The sequence below is a fragment of the Triturus cristatus genome, chromosome 6, assembly GCF_964204655.1.
Source record: "Triturus cristatus chromosome 6, aTriCri1.1, whole genome shotgun sequence".
Lineage (NCBI taxonomy): Eukaryota > Metazoa > Chordata > Amphibia > Caudata > Salamandridae > Triturus > Triturus cristatus.
This window is the reverse complement of record NC_140589.1, coordinates 1,177,329,731-1,177,346,455: the sequence shown is the minus strand read 5'-3', so window position 1 is coordinate 1,177,346,455 and position 16,725 is coordinate 1,177,329,731. Positions and strand designations below refer to the sequence as shown.

The 16,725-nt window shown below is 40.3% G+C and overlaps 1 protein-coding gene across 3 annotated transcripts in view; it reads right to left on the bottom strand.

The window, feature by feature from the left end:
* Positions 1-3,305: 3,305 nt before the first annotated feature.
* The window catches only part of RGS17 (regulator of G protein signaling 17), a 428,374-nt gene continuing 414,954 nt past the window's right edge, over positions 3,306-16,725 (bottom strand). For all 3 annotated transcript variants that reach the window (XM_085612101.1, XM_085612100.1, XM_085612102.1), the window contains one exon: positions 3,306-8,136. In XM_085612101.1, the coding sequence (XP_085468227.1) occupies positions 7,948-8,136 (189 nt within the window). In that variant the 3' untranslated portion in view covers positions 3,306-7,947. The remainder of the gene's footprint in view (positions 8,137-16,725) is intronic.

The window sequence follows — 16,725 nt, the reverse complement described above, 5'->3', positions numbered from 1 at the left end:
TACTCCTGTTGTATCATGCGAGTCCATGGCATTCTTCAGGACAGATACACATGATCCCTGCGTACCACACAACCTTGTGCATGCCACCTTAAGTATAGGACTCACCTTTGTTGACCCTTCAAATCTGAGGTCCATAGGTACCCCAACCTTTGGTCACCTGGGCCCCATGGAGCAAGGGCTGAGGAACCCCTGTAGTCATGTATTCGTCAAGGTGTGTTCCTTGCCATAAACCTACTGGCATTGGCTACTTCCTCCCTATGATGGTTGACCAAAAGTTGGAGTACCTAAGATTTGAGTGGGCAGAAACATATTTATGATTTGCGTAGTGATGAGGTACCAGTTCCCCTTTTCTCCATGTTGGTTTTTAATTCCAAGTGGTATTCCAGTTAAGATAAAGATCAGTATGGCATATCACATTGTTTGTAAAATATAGGTCAAAGCACGTTTCAGTGGGACACCAATAAGGCCACCTTCATCAGAACAATTTTGATTTGATTACTTTTAAAAAAAAATGTGGTGGGTGGGGTTAATCTGGTTCGGTTTGTTTGTCTCCCAATTAATGGGCAGGCAGTAAGTCAACCTCCAAAAATGACCCAGTCTGTTTTTGTAGCTATACGAATGTAAAACAGTTTCTATCCTAAAACACAAGCAGTTAGCCTATTCGTTCCCATTCATACATTTGGCTGCTGTAAATAGGCGCCATCGGCTGACCGTCCAGTAGGGCTACATAGTCATCCTGAGCGTGTATCTGGATGCTTACTGCTATCTGCACCTCTCAAACATCTTGCTACAGCAGGTTGGCGTTTCCCCAAAGATTTTTTGAAAAGTAATTGAATCAAAATTGGTCCTGATGAAGGTGGCCTTATTGGTGTCCCACCAAAACGTGCATTGACCTATATTTTACAAACAGGAATCCAGTCAGAGACACAAACAAGAGAAGAAACTGCTGGGATGTATCAGCACAACATAGTTATACTACCAGTGTCTCGTTCCTGACTCACTGGATCCCATACATGCTTTGAATTGTCTTTTTATTATCCCTCAGTGTTGTATGTACGATAGTATGGATGAGCTAGTTGATAGGTATGATTGTAGGTTTGATGGATGAGTGTGGGGTTATTCTTATCTTTGTAATTGTCTCTGTTGTATTTATATTGTATATTCGTTCTTCATGAAATTGCATTGTTTGTTCCATTTAGTCATGCTAGACTAATTGTGGTATCAAGCCACTTATGAAGCTTGGCTCATGAAATGTATTGAAGTATTGATCCTACTGGATTGTCTTGTATGGTTGCTTTCTTATGTCTTGTGCTAATTTATAATAATGAACTTTCGAAAAAGAGAATTTTTTTTTTTTATAAATAATAAATATATTTTTATGAACTCATTCCGGTTTAGAAAATATTTTCGGGATATGTTTGATGTATGAATCTTATTCTCCTGCCATGTAAATGATAGAGGTCGGTTTAGAGGTTTATCACAGTCTTTTGTTGCTTCCCCTTCCTCTAGGACCTAAAAGAATATAAGGGGTACCTTCCTACTTATCAGATACCTTGGTTTCAGTACCACAGTATGTTAAGGTCCCACGTCTGGGCATACATGTCACACTAGGGAAATCTACTAAAGTATACAAAACCCAGTTGAAGCATAGAAAAAAACAGTCCAAAAACTCAGTGCTGGGCGCTACAAAATTCATATTCCCTCTTGAAAGTTCTACAGATCTCCCATACACAGGATATTAACATTTTAAATATTAACCTTGTGTCGAGTGATGGCCCTAACAAATATCTACACTGGCAGTATGGTTTGCCTCCATCACCCTATTTGCATTTCCTTCTAGTACAACAGCGACCATCAACTTTTATTTGAGTGCCGTTTCAATTTGCTGCAGCTCTAAGTGTGACCTTGAGACCCACTAAAGTTTCATTGTTTATCAATTCAGAAGAGTCTTGGTGTTTGATTTTCTAAGCTTTGTCAACTTTTGTTCCTCTCAATCCTGCATCCAGTTTTATGCCATAAATCTTTTTGATTCTTGGCTAGGCATTTGTGTTTCAATACACTTTAGTTTTCATTGGCTAACTTCATGGTTTAGTAACTTAAGCTCTGTGCTAGCGCATTGTCCCCGGATCAAATCTGTACACGGTTGACTCAGCCTAATATTCTTCTGAAGTCAACCCATTGAATTGTAATAAATTAGGTTAACAGTTCTGTAGGTAGATAAACTGTACTAATCCAAACAAGTAATTATTGTTGTATGCCTTCATTTTTGTCCGCCACAATATTCTCTAGTAAGGCACAAAGGGTTTGTAGTTTAAAGCCCTGTGACATCAGAAGGATTCAAAGACTTAAATTAATTGGATTCTGTAACAACTTTATGTTGTATATCTTTTAGTCTCTCTCTTACACACATCACCTTTGGTGTTTTTGGTGTTGCCATTACCTTGGGGTAGCTCTTCCTTAATTGTCTGTCTTCGCATCGTTATATTTCAGTCCACCGTCTTGTGGCCCTTGAAGGAGCCCAAAAACTGACTAATCTGATGTGCATCATACAGGAAAAAAGATCTTGCTAGTGAAAAATGTGGGATAGTAGGATGAAACATAGAAAGATCTAGACACTGGAGATGTCATCTCGAAGTTCCAAGACCTCATAAAGGAAGTCTGCCTTTGACCTCATTCTTCTATATGGTCATGCAACTATTCTGTGACTAGCAGTATCCCTATAATGAATGTCAGGGAGTTATTTATACCATATAGTATTAGGTTACATAATTCATTAGTATATTGCCTTTCTAAGACACAAACATTCTCATATTTGCATTTCACTTAATCAGAAGGAATTTTACAACAGTGAAACATTTCATTTATAGCTGGTCATCTTTCAAATCGATTATGCATACAATTACATGGCACATTGTACAAAGATATTTCAAGTTGTGGATAGATTATACATATCAGTAAAATCATCACAGTAAAAACTGTACACATAAAAGAATTATTGATTATTTCAGAATTGTAGTAGGGAATAATGAATCCCGAACTTTGGCAGGACAATGCAACAATACTGAGGTCCCAAATATTGAATGTGCACATTGGGAGGTAGGGAATTCCTATTCTTAACTCCACATCTACATACTTCTAAACTATGTGTGTGTGTGTGTGTGTATATATATATATATATATAAATATATATATATATATATGTGTGTGTTTGTGTGTATGAATATATACATACACATATATATAAATATATATCAGTGGGTATGTATTTGTGGAGTTAGGTATAGAAAATGTATAGAATCTTACCTTTCAATATTTGTCCTTCAATATTGTTGGAAAGATATTCTATCCCATCAAAATTCAGGATTCAATATTCCCAGCCTCCAAATTAGAGAGGGCATTTGTCATTATTATTTATTATAGAATTATGAAATGGTACAATTTTAAGGAACGGAATGGACACACCCCTATAATAAGAGGACTGCACCATAGTAGGCAAAAGGAATTCACAATATATGCCCGAATGCTCTTGTGGATAGCCATCTTAAATGTTCTACAAGAAGAATAAGAATTCCATGTCAACTTCATTTAAAACCAGAGACAGCTACAAAACTAAAGTCTTTGCATTTAGTCAATGTCCTCCACCAGATGTGTACAACATATTTCTTGCCAAACAACTGCAATGTTTTCTCTATTCCTAGAAGCTCAACCACACTCACGCTTTAATGTTTATCTCGCCTGGCTCCTCCTATTTTCTTAGCCATCCTACTATTGTATGGACCTGATCTTAATCCTGCATAAATGTTAAAGATTATCTTCTAATTGAATATATGAATAGGAAATGCTTTATTACATGGTCATGATGGATCATTTGGCTCCTGTATTATGCTTCATAAAGCCAGAGTTATTGTACCCATAGTATACATTAAAGTATGTATTTTGGGAATCTAACAGCATAATAGAACACTGCAGTCGACCATGCCATATATGTCTTTTCCAAAAGATATTAGCCCTACTCTCAGGTGAGAGTGAAAATTGAGGACGAGACAATTTGATACCCTGTATAGCCCTGATCATAGGGACTAATGTGCTATGTAAGTATTGTTCTCATTTAGAGCAGAATGTCGGAATGAACACCAGCTCTATTATGGGTCATGTTTTAGGGATGAGTACGCACCTTTTAACTTGCCCTTTTTTCTGCATTTGTGACATATGAATATTGAATGACATGTATGGTAAATAAAAGTACTATAACAAAGGGGGTTATTTAGAGTTAGGCTGATGCAGGACAACAGACATATTTTTTAAGCTGTCTCATCTGTCCTATTTAGAGTGTGTACCTAAGAAAATATCCTATCATATTTACAACATATTCCCCTGTATAATTCTAAATAGGGTGAATGTGACATTCCCCAATTATTGGTGCATGTCCAAATCTACTAAACACTAAATAACTCCTAAAGTCTTAAGGATGCTGCAACACACATTCTAAATATTATATATTATATGAGTCATCCATAGCATTATGGGTATAGCTGATCTTTTAGAAAGGACATATCAACATACCTATGGACCTCTTAAACTGCTGACATGGTAGTCTTAGTCTTAGCCTGTGCCATTTTGGATGTTCGCTGCATTGTTATCAACTCAACTTGCCCCAGTATGACAGTAACCTTGTCTACAATCTTACGTTATTCAACAATTCCAGGCTTTTTTTCAGGTGTTAGCATCCATATCATATAGAGTTTGTGAAATCATCAGAATGGAAGCAACAAGCAAGATTGGTTGTCACTATTATCAATGAGGAGAGGACTAAGATATTAATCTAGAATCTCCATTCAATTCTAAAAAAACAATTGTTTCTCATACATGCGCCTATGCACATGTTCAATCATAGGTTTTAAATAAATATTTGGCTTTGCCTTTTTTGTAATTTACTACACACAACAACGGTGACTGTTGAAAGTCTTGTTGGGAAACAGTTTTCCTTTACTACAAGAAGGTGTTTTATGAGAAGCACATGAATTCATGACTTAGTTGTATTCCCTCACATGATGATTTTTTATATAACTTTGTCAACAATTTGTTACAAATATTTGAATGAAAATGTACACCTCAATTTTTGATTTAAGTGACAGAAAACTAAATATATTATAAACTTCATACATGGTTTATAGGTTTAATAATGATGCATTGTAACATTAATGTTCTCAAAATTAATTTCTCTATCCACATGGTCCTGTAGGCAACTGCACGTCACTTGATTCCATTTAACTCAACACAGTGTGAAGGACTATTGAGTATAGAATTTGTCCCTACACCATTTATTGCAGTGGGGTGTACTTGCCAAGCCAGCAATCTATGTCAATTGCAGTCACCCAAAGCAAATTCAGTCAATTATTTTCTTAAATCACAGAACAATTGTGCCTGCCTGGCAGGTTATAATCAGGTGCTACCAACACAGTTTAGAGGTTTTTATACTTTCCATGCACTTGTTCATACTTTTACAGATTTCCACATCTGCACCAAGTTATTGCATTTCAAACACTGGCAAACTGTAAATCACGCCCAAAATATGGTCACAAAGTAAATATAATATTATACAGTACTTTAAAAAGGTATTCTGAAACCATCTTCAGAAACAATAAAACTTCACAGTAGAAAAGTCATGTCTTCCAATGGGTGAGAATTTTTCTTATTCTCCATGTAAAAAAGTTTATATTTATACTAGTGTGTAAACATTGCCCTAAAAAATCCATTATCGGTTTTATCAACTTGCAATTTAGAGTTTGACTCGTTTTGCAAATTAGTAAAACAAACATGAACAAAGCATATCATAATAGAGTAACATTTTCAGACAAAACACGTCGGTCATAAACAAACTACTATTATAAATATTGGTTTAATCTTTTACCTATAATTTCATAAATTATTATATGTGCTGAATATGATAGGCTAATCAGCCACATCGGTGTAAACAGAATACTGTTGTCCACTTTTCAGAAGTGTTTCTTTTGTTTCTGGCATCAGTGCTTCAAATGGATAAGTGTTCGTAGCCTCAAAAAACTGGCACTCTTTTCCAGAGGGAAAACACCAGCACATCTCAGCAGGACGTCAACGTTTTTCCTGGGACAAATACATGCCCCTCACTGAAGGTAACACTTATTCAACACATTGATTATTCAGACTACCCTTGCTCCATTTCATGCACTGTGTGTAATCCTGTTCTTTTAAATGCCCACAACAGTGAATATATTTGCATAGGGGACATAGAATAGCCCTTTATATTCATTTCTCCTGAATCTTAAATTGATTACAAAATTCAATCAGCATTCATAAAAAATTCACTTTTAATGTTTTAATACATGCAAAAAATATTAAATTAACGTTCTCCAGCAGAAAATAGGTTAAAAAGGGGACTTGATGGCATTCACAAGATAACAAAATAAGAGGTAGTAAAACATAAAGAAAAGACGTGAGAGCTCTGTATAAACCTTCAAATATATAAGGCTCATTTCGTCAGCACAAATGCAATTGAGTTCCATTGTATTCAAACTCATTCTCTAGCCACACTATGCCATGACAATTTAAATATAAGTGGACATTTATAACTGTGCTAGGAGTACAGTAATATTTTCATAAGAAATGGAAACAGTGATTCATTATTAAATGAAAGCAATCTCATTGTCAGGCATATGTCAAAAATGTCAACCAGTGTAACGGAGTTTCTTTTAGAAATATCTTGAACAAACAATAAAATAAAGAAATAGGTCAGCAAAAAATAAGGGTGCTACTCCACATTTTTATTCTTATGGAAATGTAAATGTATTCATGTAAACTGCCTAGTTTTTTGCTCAATCTTTAGTTTGTGTAGTGGTACAGATTAACTTAGGTCTGAAGCTGAAATGTGTCCTTCCTTTTCAAATGGACTCTAAAAGACAATGTTGTAGCTTAAAATAGCAAAAAACTAAGACAGATGCTAGTCTTTCAAATCTTTTAAAATGCTACATGTAGGTAACCTACTATTTTATTAAAAAATAATATATAGAAAAACAAAGTTTCAAGCTGTCTTGTTTCGAAGTACACAACATTACACAACAGTATTACACCTGGAGACCAGTGTCTAATAAATCAGTGACAGTATATGACGTCTGAAATGTACACAGAGAATCTTTGATCTGAAAATGATTTATAACAATGTCAGCGCATCGACTGTGCCATTCAGCTATGGATCCCGTAAAATGGGTTGTGCTTCTTTGACATTGCAAACTCTGTAACAAGAACAGCTACAACAACAATAAAATACCACCGTTTCGGCAGTTACCAACCAGAGGAAACACCCACTCTGAAAATCCATATTCAGTAAACGTTGGCAGGCATGTTTCCCCCAGTACAAAAGCAGTGACGTCAATGCGCCAAATGCAACGCAATAAAAAGTGTTATACACTAGTAGCACTTCTAAAAGTGGCCATTAAAACATTATTTTAAGTTGAAAAGTTTTACAAACCGCATACAGGTCTGATGAAATAATTTCAAAGTAAGATTGTATTGCACAAACAATTCTTCATTGGATTATATATTGCAACAATTACGTGGTAAAATGAAGCCATTTTACCTCATGCATGCACTGTGAGGGAACACCATGGGACTCCCGGAAATCATCAAATATTACACACAGGAATAGTCTTCTGCAAGTAAGTGACCAGTGTGTAAAACAAATGTGTAATTTGAAAAATGCAGTATTTATCTATTCATTTTTTTTGTCAAACTGAAGCATGAATGACCTGGGAAAAATGGACACAAAGATCATTATAGATATAAATATCTTTTTGCTGTCTTCACAGTTGCCTGAGTAGTGCCAAGCTGGTGTTCTCCAGGAACTCAGCTTCAGGTGTTATGAAACTTTTGTTATTTTAAAAAAAAGCTAGATGTGTATCTAAAAACAAAGAACTATGTTTCAGAAGTCGAGCTCCCAGTGCTCTCAAGGAGAGATTTATAAATCTGAGAGTTCAAAAACCTTGGAAAAGAGTCTCTGTGCATTAAAGTGTATATCTGAAGTTGGGCATCTTCGTACATGTGAGGATTGGGATCCAATAAGTTTCTGTTGATTGCTTCTCGCACTCTGGAGTCAAGGCTGACCTGAAGAACATGAAAGACAATAATAAACATTTAAGACAGTACAATGATTATTCAAAAGAATTCAATCTTTATTGGTAATAAGCATTTGTCATCATACCATATGTCAAAAAGCTAACTATCAATTCATCTATACCATGCCATTCAGTTATATCCAAATATGAACATTCATAAGACATAATAGGGGCATATTTGCAAGCCACTATCGCCACAGGAGCATAACTTTTAGTGACATTTCTGTGGCGATATGTGCTTTGCCTTATTTACAAGGCAGCGTTAAGCCACTTAACATGGCTTAACGCTGTATTGTAAATAAGGCCCCCTTTCACAAGATACTTAGCGTGAAAGGGGTGAGCAATGGGTGTTACGGTGAGCGTTCCACTGCAACACCACATTGATTTTGACGCTGTCCCATATTTAAAAGGGCAGTGTAAAAAATATGCACCAAAATCAAGTCCAATGAAAACCCAGTCTTAAACAGGCACAACAAGGAGAAATGTTTAATTTCCCCCCATTATTGTTGTTTCCATGTGCAGCACACATAAAAACAGCAAAAGGCCTTTGATTGTTTATGTGCAGGAAGGTGTCCCTTCCTGCACATTAACAATCAATTTAAAAAAAAGAACGTTTTGCAACTTCTCCGTTTGCTGCATTAAGCAGCTCATATAGAAGTTTCAAAACGCCATTTAAAGATTGTTTATGTGCAGGAAGGGACAAATTACTGCACATAAACACTCTTTAACTCAATGCAGATACCCTACCACTATGGTGCATTGGGGCCTGCATTGGTGCTAGGCTGCTAAATTTAGCGCCAGCACAGAGGGAAATGCAGGGCTCCACCATATTGTTGTAAATATGGTGCAGCCCTGCGTTTCAGACGTGGCAGAGCGTGACGTTAAGCCAAGGAGGCTAACGCCACGCTCTGCTACTTCTCAGGTGAATATGCGCCAATAGTTTGCAAAAGATATACACTACATAAACCCTATTCATAAAAATATGCCTTTAACACATTACCACACCTCCTACCCTATCCCTGTCAATGTTTCTTATCAAGATCCCTTAAGATTGAAAATTCGGCTGCAAGTAGCTTACGTGCTAAAGCTATTCTTACTTCTGGAGTAGGGAATTTCAATAACTCTACAGTAACCTCCATAATGATCCCAGGGCTCAGCTCTAGTAGTTTTAGCAGAAAGTCAATCTTCTCAATTGTATATATAAGGGACGGATTAGTACCATGTGAGTCAGTGAGGAGATATTACCATTTCCAGAAGAGCAAAAATTCTGCTTACTAAGCAACAAAATCATTATGAACGTTTTCAATTGTTGCCTAGATGTTCTCAATAGAAATTTCAGACTCACTAGTCTTGCCAATCATATGTATTTACAATGCAGATCATGAATTATTGTTCTGTATCTAACATTTAAAGATTTGGGGCCGACTTTAATTTACTAAAGACATTTGTCAGCTATTGTATCATTTATGAGGTCTGATAGACTCAAGGAAATTCAGGATCAATGACTCGATTTGCGTGACCATAGGTTTGGGTCCCAGTTCTAATGATATGGCCTATATATTCAGTATATATAGAGCCTAGCCTGTCTCGATTAGGCAGCCTTCCAAGGTGAACATATTCTCACAGATGGCAATCCATATAGGACCAATATCATCACATGGAGGAGATATATCGATGATATACGGATCCTGTGGCATGGCAATACCAATACCTGTGCTGGCTTTTGCATATGGGTCAACACCCTTAACCCTTTCTAGAAATTTAATAGCACTGTATTGGAACATTTGGGAGCTACTGATCTCCAGAGAAGCAAGCAGACTGCTCACCAGGAACTACAAAAAACCTACAGACAAGAACAGCCTTTTACCATATGATAGCCACGACTCTAAAGCCCTTCGAGTTAACCATCTGGTGGGCAATTTCTTCGCTACGCACTGATATTCACAGGGAGGAGGGTCAGACACCATCCCTTCCGGCACCTGGAAAATGCTTTTAAGCAAGCACCAAATGGTGCACCTCTCTCTCCAGGCTAGCAGACAAAGGGGTAGGTGATTATGCCTTACACCAAGCTGAACATGTAAGTAAAAAACAAAACCAAGCAGGACATTCCAAGCCACCTGGACGTCGGCCCTATCTTTATGATTATTTTTCAATTATCCGCCCATGCTATTTCAATGCCGCAGCATTGACGTGGTTATCTGCTATGACCCGAGGAGAACACATTTTATGATTGATGGATAAGATGAAATCATTGTCCTTGACAAAAGGGACGATTCACTATTTGTTGTATGTGTGTGTTTGTCTGTTACACTAGTGTGATTATCCATTACCCTGGCAATCATCTGTACACATTGGAACGTGTGACACAATGTATGATAGGAGCTTGCATTGCGCTCCCAGCATGTTTTTTTAAAATCAATGAATGATATCTGAATACCGGTATTTACTCCCCGAGGGCAACTCAGAGCATGTTTAGCAATTGAATATATATGCCACCTCTCTTTCAGGCTGAAATATAGGACAACCGCAATTGGTTTACCCCCTACTAGGTACTTTTTCAACTTACAACTCTGTGTGAGTATAATTTGGTAATCATTAGATACAAGTACTCATCTTCCCAAATCTAACTAAGGGTAGGGATATTTGTCTATCATACTTTTGGTCCTGAGGAAATGCCATGGATCCTTCCTGGACCACAGAGGCGTGAAACATGTCGACCTATATGACATACACTATTTGCACCCGTTGCTAAATTGTTTCTCCTCATTATTAGGAGTTAACAATTAACACTTTGTTTTTGTCTCTACCCCAGAATAATTATGTTTTTTAATACTCCTTAGTTTTAACTCATAATTCCGCCTATTTCACACACCCTCACTCACCATCACAGCTATTTTGATTAAAATATCTCTTGCAAAGAAGACCTCTCACGGGGCCCATGGGGTATTGCAGCACCGAACCCACGAGGAGCAAAAGCCCGATGATTAAGCATGACACCCTTAGGGGTATGTGAGGGCACTACTTCCTAAATAGGAATATCCTCTCACCTGTATCTTTTTTCCACCCTGAGATACACCTCTTTAGGAACAGTTGCCCTATTGTTATTTTCAATTAATAGTATATACATTTAAAATGTTCGAAGAAAAGTATCTTTATTGGCAGATCGTCATAATTAAAACTCCATACAAAATATGTCATCCTTTATTTACACCAATCTAGCCAACTAGTTTCATTCCACAGTGGGAACATTGAAATCGAAAGTTTCTTTAATTAATAAAACTAGACGTAATTCACAGTTTTGTTTAATAGGAGCATTTTATTGGTTCTGGTTCTGAAAAAAACAAGTAACAACACTGAAAAACATTGCATCCACACCACCCCCCCTCCAATTCACATGCCTCCTGAAGAGCCCACAACATTACAAAGAGTGTGTCAATCAGCTCTTCTTGTTTGGCACACCAGTCCATCGCTGCCCTCCATTCCGCCAGAGTCGGCACATTGGGGGTGTTCCATTTATATGCACAATCCCTTTTGGAAATAATCATAGCCATCCCTACGAGACCACGGTCTCCTTGTGTGCCCCCACATCTTCCAGGAGACGAAGCAAAGCTAGTTTTAGCATATGATCTGCTGTTCTCTCCAATGCCTGTGCAAGTGTGTTGGCTGCTTAACTCCAGTACATAGCGACACATGGCACCACGAAATCATATGGAAGAAGTCTGCTTCTTGCTCCCAAAACTGGAGGCAGGTAGGTTAAGTGAGTATATCTGGCTGCCACAGGCGTTTGTATCTGAAGTAAGTTGTGTGTAGCTGGGTCAGCCACAGGCAGGAGGAAATCACGATTTCTCAAGGGGCCATACATGCCTGCCGCCATTCTGTATCATCCAAGGAATCTAGCCACCATTCCTACAAACATCTAAGATTCACCAGTGTTGGTGGGGCACTTCAAAACAACGGCAGATCTGAGAGATTCCACCCTGCTACAGAAAATCCATTAGTAGCTTGGCTTCCATTCGGCTAAAGTCTGGAAGTTGGGCGAGCTGTGTATGGTACTCAGGTATGTGTGGAATTGGATATGTGATAGTTGAAATTGATACTGCAGATCTTGGAATTACTTCATATCAGAGCATTCCCACATGTTGCCCATGGTGGTGATCCTTATTTTGTCCCACTTCCTGAAGCCTTCCAGCCGTGCAGTCTTGCAGAGCCATCAGGCATTCAAAAGAGGGGTTTGTCAGATCAGTTGTTTGTCCTATCCTGTGAATCTGTTTGCCACCCGCCAGGCCAGGAGGACTCTCTTTGTGATCTCCAGGGTATGGGTCAGGCGGGGCTGCCATATAAGAGATTTATAACATTGTGAAGGCCCAAACTCTCCAGCTCTAGTTGATATGCTGGATCATTCCAGCCATCGGTCATCCATACATTGATACCCAGGAGTTGGGAAACCCACTAATGGAGTTTGTTGTCCGTCACCCCCACCTGTCCCTTGTAGACTGATTGGTGACATTTATCTAAGGCTATACGTGGGTGTCAGCCCCTTTAGAGGAAGAAGTGGATCAAGCCCGCAACCCGGTGAATCAGGAGTTGGGGATATGGAATGGGAAATTCTGTAAGACGTACAGGAGTCCTGGGAGCACCATCATTTTCACTATACATTTAGTTGGAGTTTGGACCAGGTATGTAGGTCTGTTTTGGTCTAATGCAAGGAGGTTACGACTGCGCTTGAGGTCACACACTGCATATATATGAAACGCTAAATATATAAAGCTCAGCCACCAAATGGGGATAGTTGTCTGCCAAGTAAATGTGTTGTTATGTCCCTTTAGCTGAATCAGGTGGGTCTTTTCCCAGTCAGCGCAGAGCTCGGAAGCCTTGTAATACACCGTCATGATTTCTAGCACTTGTGTTCCTGAGGCTTTAGGATTGGAAAGAAATAGGAGGATATCATTTGCATATAGAGCAATGCGTTCATCCTGCACTCCTCCTAAGTGCCAACCCCAAACCTGGGCATCACAGCAGATTATTTTTACCAGGGGCTCAATGCCATAGGTGAAAAGGAGAAGGGACAGCGGGCTCCCCTATCTGGGACCCCTTCTGATTGGGAAAGTGCACAAGAGCACTTTGTTTATGACAACATGCCCCAAGGGCTCCTGGTACAGGGGCTTGAATTATCCTCGAAATTTGAGCCCAAATCCCAAACATCAGAGGAAGTGATCTAAATAGGGCCAGTCACCTGTGTCAAAAGCTTTTTCAAAATCAACAAGCAGACGGGCCAGAGAGTCAGGTGTTTCTTGGGCTGGAGCTAGCACAATATTTACGTGCTGCATACAATGCAGAGTGCTCAGATTGGGCATAATGCCACATAGGTCAGAGTGTATGAGGCTGTCCAGGACTCATTTCAGTTGGTTTGCCAGGGCTTTTGAAAAGATTTGTGTAGGAGATAGGGCAATAGGTGTCACATCTATACATTGGTTGGCCTACTATAGAGAGTACTACAATGGTGGCCAATTCTAAGTCAGGCAGGAAGAAGCCCTTTCCCACTACCTCAGTTTATAGCACTCATAATTGAGGGTGAGAATGTCTAAAAATTTCCATTAGTACTCAAAAGGGAAGCCGTGGGGACCAGGGGTCTTTTGTCTGCTGTTAATGGGGCATCTAACTCAGCCTGCTGGTATCTCATAAGTTGTGTGAGAGAGATCTTTGTGAGAAGTGGCTTGACCTGCTCCTGGGTAGGTTGTCAGTGCCAGACATATAATTGACAATAATAGTCTGGAAATACTTCTGCTATTTCGACGGAGGTATGTGCTTGACAGCCTGATGGATCAGTGATAGCTAGGATTAGTTTAGAACCTGCATCTTATGTGGCCAGCCAATGTAGGAGTTTCCCACTCTTGCCTTCATATCCGAGGAGTCAGACTCTAGCACCAAGATGTTAGTCTCAAGTTTAGTTATTTGATAGTATTTTTCTCTGTCTACATGCTCGAGGTAAGCTTAGATGTCACTCCTGATCATGGCCTTATAGGCTGCCAACAAAGTGCCAACCGGAGACACAGGTCCATCTTTGATTTCAAAGTGTGAAAAAAGGCTTGTAGCCAGATGCTCCATGAAGTGCTCATCCACCAAGAACTAGGCATTGAGGCACCAGTTTGACCTTGTCACGTGCCTGGTGGTTCCCATCTGGAAGGTAATCGGGTAGTGATCAGATATCCCCCTGGGGAGAATGCCTTCTGCTTTCATACAGAGCACATTGGTGGCTGGAAGAAGTAGGTCTATGCATGAAAGAGTTTTTGCAGAGGCTGCGGTGTGGGCGCACCTCGTCGCTTTCAGGTGCCAAGCCCTTCACATCTCACAGAGGCCCAACGAGGCCATCCACGACCCCAGCACCTTAGCTGTCTCCACTAGGTGCCTCGTGGGGGGACCTGATACATCCTCTATTGGGTTTAGGGTGGCTTTAAAATCCCCTCCCTTAGGATCATAACCCCGGATGATAGGCCTACTACCACATTGGTTAGTGCCTCCAGAGTTTGTGTGTGCAACTGGGGTGGTAGGTAAATGCTTAGGATGTTCTAGGGGTTGCCCTCTAATGTTTCCTTTATTCCCACATAGAGCCCACACGAGAATCTGAAGGCATGTTTCCACCATCGGAAATACCTTGTGGAGAAGAATGGGCACCCCTCTGTATCCCCTAGTAAACTCAGCATGAAAGACTCAGTGATATCCAAGCCTCCATAGAAAGGAGCAGTTAGAGTCCAAAAGGTGGGTTTCTTGCATAAGTAGTAAATCGGGCATGGACCACTGTACTTTTGATGGGGTCAAGGAGGCCGTTAACATTCCAAGACATGCCTTGGAAGTTAGACCTACGGTCTATCAGTTGGTTGGTTGGCAGGGCTTTCACCGGTAGTTGGATAATGTGGAGGTGAGGTGGTATCTGGTGTGTGCAAGAAACCAGAACAGATAAAAACTTTACACTGTGCAGTCCCCCCAGCTCCCCACCCCACACTTCAGTCCCAGAAGCATCTGTCACTCTTACCCACCCAACCAAAACTACAACTTTACAGTACACTTCACAGTACACTACTGGGCATTTGAGGTGGTCCTCCTCCTATGAAGAATCTTGTGCAATCCCCCCACAATGTGCTTCTGCTGGAGAGTTTACCAATACCATTGGTGGCTGGCATGCCGCAACAGTTTGTGGCTCCATCCCAGGAGCCAGGTTCACAGATTATCTCCTGCGATGGAATTGTTCTCTATGCAGAGTCCTCCCAGAGGCTACCGGGTGACTTTCTCCTCAGTCAGATGGGGGCTTTCAGGAGGGACTGGTCACGGATTTCCATCTCTTTGGGTCAGCTCCAGTTGGTGTATGAAGAGTCTGGGGAGCATCTTCATTGTCTGTGCCCTTGCTGGGATTTCGGGCTCTGTCGTGGCTTGGGTAGCACTGAACTGCCAGTAAAAGTCAAGCCGGGGGGGCATGGGGGATTGTGGCAGCACTGTTTGCCTTTTTGTCTAAACCTACTCCAAGTCCTCCTCTGGGTGTCAAAGAAATGAGATTTGGAATAGTAGACCAGTTTTAGCTTGGCTGGGAAAATTAGCATGTACTGTAGCGACGATTATTAAAGTTTCACCTTAACAGCGTGAAGGGATTTGTGTGTTTCTGGACTAACCTGGTGTAGACAGGAAACACCATAATGCTGGTTGATTGAAAGTATATCGTTTCATGGTTACATGCAGCACGCAGGATGCCATCTCAATCTCTGTAGCTTATCATTTTGGCAATTATGGAGTGTGGTAGTGCTACTGTAGGGGGGCATTGGGATAGACTGGTGTACACGCCTCACCATGAACCACTGCAGCAGGGCACCTTCCAGAATGAAAGACATAATCCAGTTCTATACAAAGATTTCTGGATTAGGGGTCTCAACCTCCTCAAGGAATCCCAGAAAGTGCAGATTGTTATGCTGGGAGAAAATTTCAGCACCTTTTGCTCTGATCTCCAGTGTGTGGGTGGTGGACAGCAGATTGGTCAGTTTTGCTTTGAAGCCCGCCATCATATCTTCCAAGGTAGAGACCCTCTCTTCCACCTCATTTAACCTCAACTACATTCGAGAGATCTTGATGGAGGAGGGCAACGCCTGCCCCAACTTTTCAGATTTTTGTTTCGACTGCCTCTCAAGAGGTCTGGATCACTTATAGGATTTAGGCAACCTCAGTAGAGTCTGGTCGCCCCTGGGCTGAGGGATGTTCAGTGGTCCCCATGTGGGATCCGAGGGTGCAGTGGTATACTTGAATATCTTGGACTGAGCTTGCAGCTGCAAAACTTTGTCTTTGCCCATGTTAGCATGGGGAGTAGTACTCCTCCGTCTGACATTCCCCAAAGGCCACCATAAGACCCTAGTGAGGGCCAGAGGCAGATGAGTCTCTGTTGAAATCTGCATTGGCCCTGTTGCCGCCTTGTCCTTGTGCAAGTCCGAGGACAGTCTATCAGCAGAGGGGAGGGGAGAATTGCCACCACAAAGACAGTCCCAACCAGAGATAGGGCATCAGTGGTTCCTGTCCCTCTTGCCTCAGGGGCAGCATGAGC